Source organism: Morone saxatilis, unplaced genomic scaffold (genome assembly GCF_004916995.1).
Source record: "Morone saxatilis isolate NCDOM2014 unplaced genomic scaffold, NCSU_SB_2.0 Contig15, whole genome shotgun sequence".
NCBI classification, from domain to species: Eukaryota; Metazoa; Chordata; class Actinopteri; family Moronidae; genus Morone; species Morone saxatilis.
In genome coordinates, this window is record NW_023339707.1 from 7,911,962 (window position 1) to 7,913,551 (window position 1,590).

The 1,590-nt window shown below is 39.6% G+C and overlaps 1 protein-coding gene across 2 annotated transcripts in view; it reads left to right on the forward strand.

Annotated features, from left to right (window-relative positions):
- Positions 1-1,590, forward strand: part of impdh2 (IMP (inosine 5'-monophosphate) dehydrogenase 2) — a 12,098-nt gene that overhangs the window by 4,197 nt on the left and 6,311 nt on the right. For both annotated transcript variants that reach the window (XM_035656683.1, XM_035656684.1), the window contains exons 6-7: positions 748-835; positions 1,000-1,199. In XM_035656683.1, the coding sequence (XP_035512576.1) occupies positions 748-835; positions 1,000-1,199 (288 nt within the window). The remainder of the gene's footprint in view (positions 1-747; positions 836-999; positions 1,200-1,590) is intronic.

The window sequence follows — 1,590 nt, forward strand, 5'->3', positions numbered from 1 at the left end:
TCCTAATGCACCTGTAGCGCCTCCCTGAGGGCAACAGGTCAAACAGGTCAAAGCCAGGGTGGGAGCTGTCTTTGGTGATGGTTAGATTAGTGCTGTCACAAGAAATGATACTTCAGTACCAAGTCGATCGCAAAATTCTGGTACTCGTTTTTCTACAGCACGGTAGGGTATGCAGTTCTTACAGACCTGACGGGACAGCATAAACGCTGCAATTAGCCAGGCTCAATTTGAAATAACTCAGTTTAGAGCTGCAACGATTTATAATTGATTTATCATCTTGCTCATTTTTCAAGCAAAAATGCAAAACCAGCTCCTGGTTTTAGCTTCTCAAATGTGAGGGTTTAGTTGCTTTTTTTGTTATGATATATGATAAATATCCTATATAATTGCATAAATGGCGGCTGTGAGAAATAACTGTATTAGTTACATATACTATATGTAACTATATAAGATAATAAATAAATAATTTGCCACTACTTTTTCCACTTACATTTTAAAGACGAAGTGACTAAACAGTCAAGAAGATAATCTTGTTTATGTGTTCCAGAGGAAGGAAGAAGTGTTGGAGATCTAATTGTAAATTGTCTAATTTGTTGATGTTAAATTCCATTTTTTTTTAAACAGATGATCTGTTTTCACTGTTACTGTCGGATGTTAAATTACCAGTACCTCCAGAAACCCTCTCTGAAACCTTTGCACTGCATTTTGATGCTTCCTTCATTTACTTTCTGTGTGCGTCACTGACAGGTGATGACAAAGCGAGAGGATCTGGTCGTCGCCCGTGCTGAAGTGACGCTGAAAGAAGCCAATGAAATCCTCCAGAGGAGTAAGAAAGGTGAGGAGGATGTTACATTTCTTTTTCATTAAAATTATTCATGACTCGCATGACTTTTTAGGAACCCTAAGGATCATTTAATTTAAAATATGACATAAATGGATGAACCTACATCATCAGGTGTGAATGTCTGCATGTTTAACCTCTCTCCTGTCCTCCTGCAGGTAAACTGCCTATAGTGAATGAAGAGGACTCCCTGGTGTCCATCATTGCCCGCACAGACCTGAAGAAGAACAGGGACTTCCCTCTGGCCTCCAAAGACTCCCGCAAACAGCTTCTGTGTGGCGCCGCTATCGGCACCCATAATGACGACAAGTACCGACTGGACCTGCTAGCACAGAGCGGGGTGGATGTGGTTGTACTGGTAAGTAGGGATGCACGATATGGATTAGTTTTTTCAGCCCATATGAAAACCGAAAATGACATGCTTCTCATGGCAGATACTGATAAGATAACTGATCACTTTTGCATTTTTTAATTTTAAAAAGAAGTTTATAAGCTGGACTTTTTACACACCTGGGGTAATAAAGGTTAAAAGGCAGTAAAAAAGATGGATGATTTTATATTCCATTGCTCTGTTCTAACCAAATCTAACTGACATCACTATTGTTTACACATGAAAACAAACAGTTGTGACTCTTCAAATGTTTATTTCATTAAAAAACTAGTTAGCTCAGTTGGTAGAGCTTAATCTCTCTCCTGTCCTCCACACCCTTGTACCTTGGCTTGTTTTGATGCAGCGGCCCAGGGTTCGA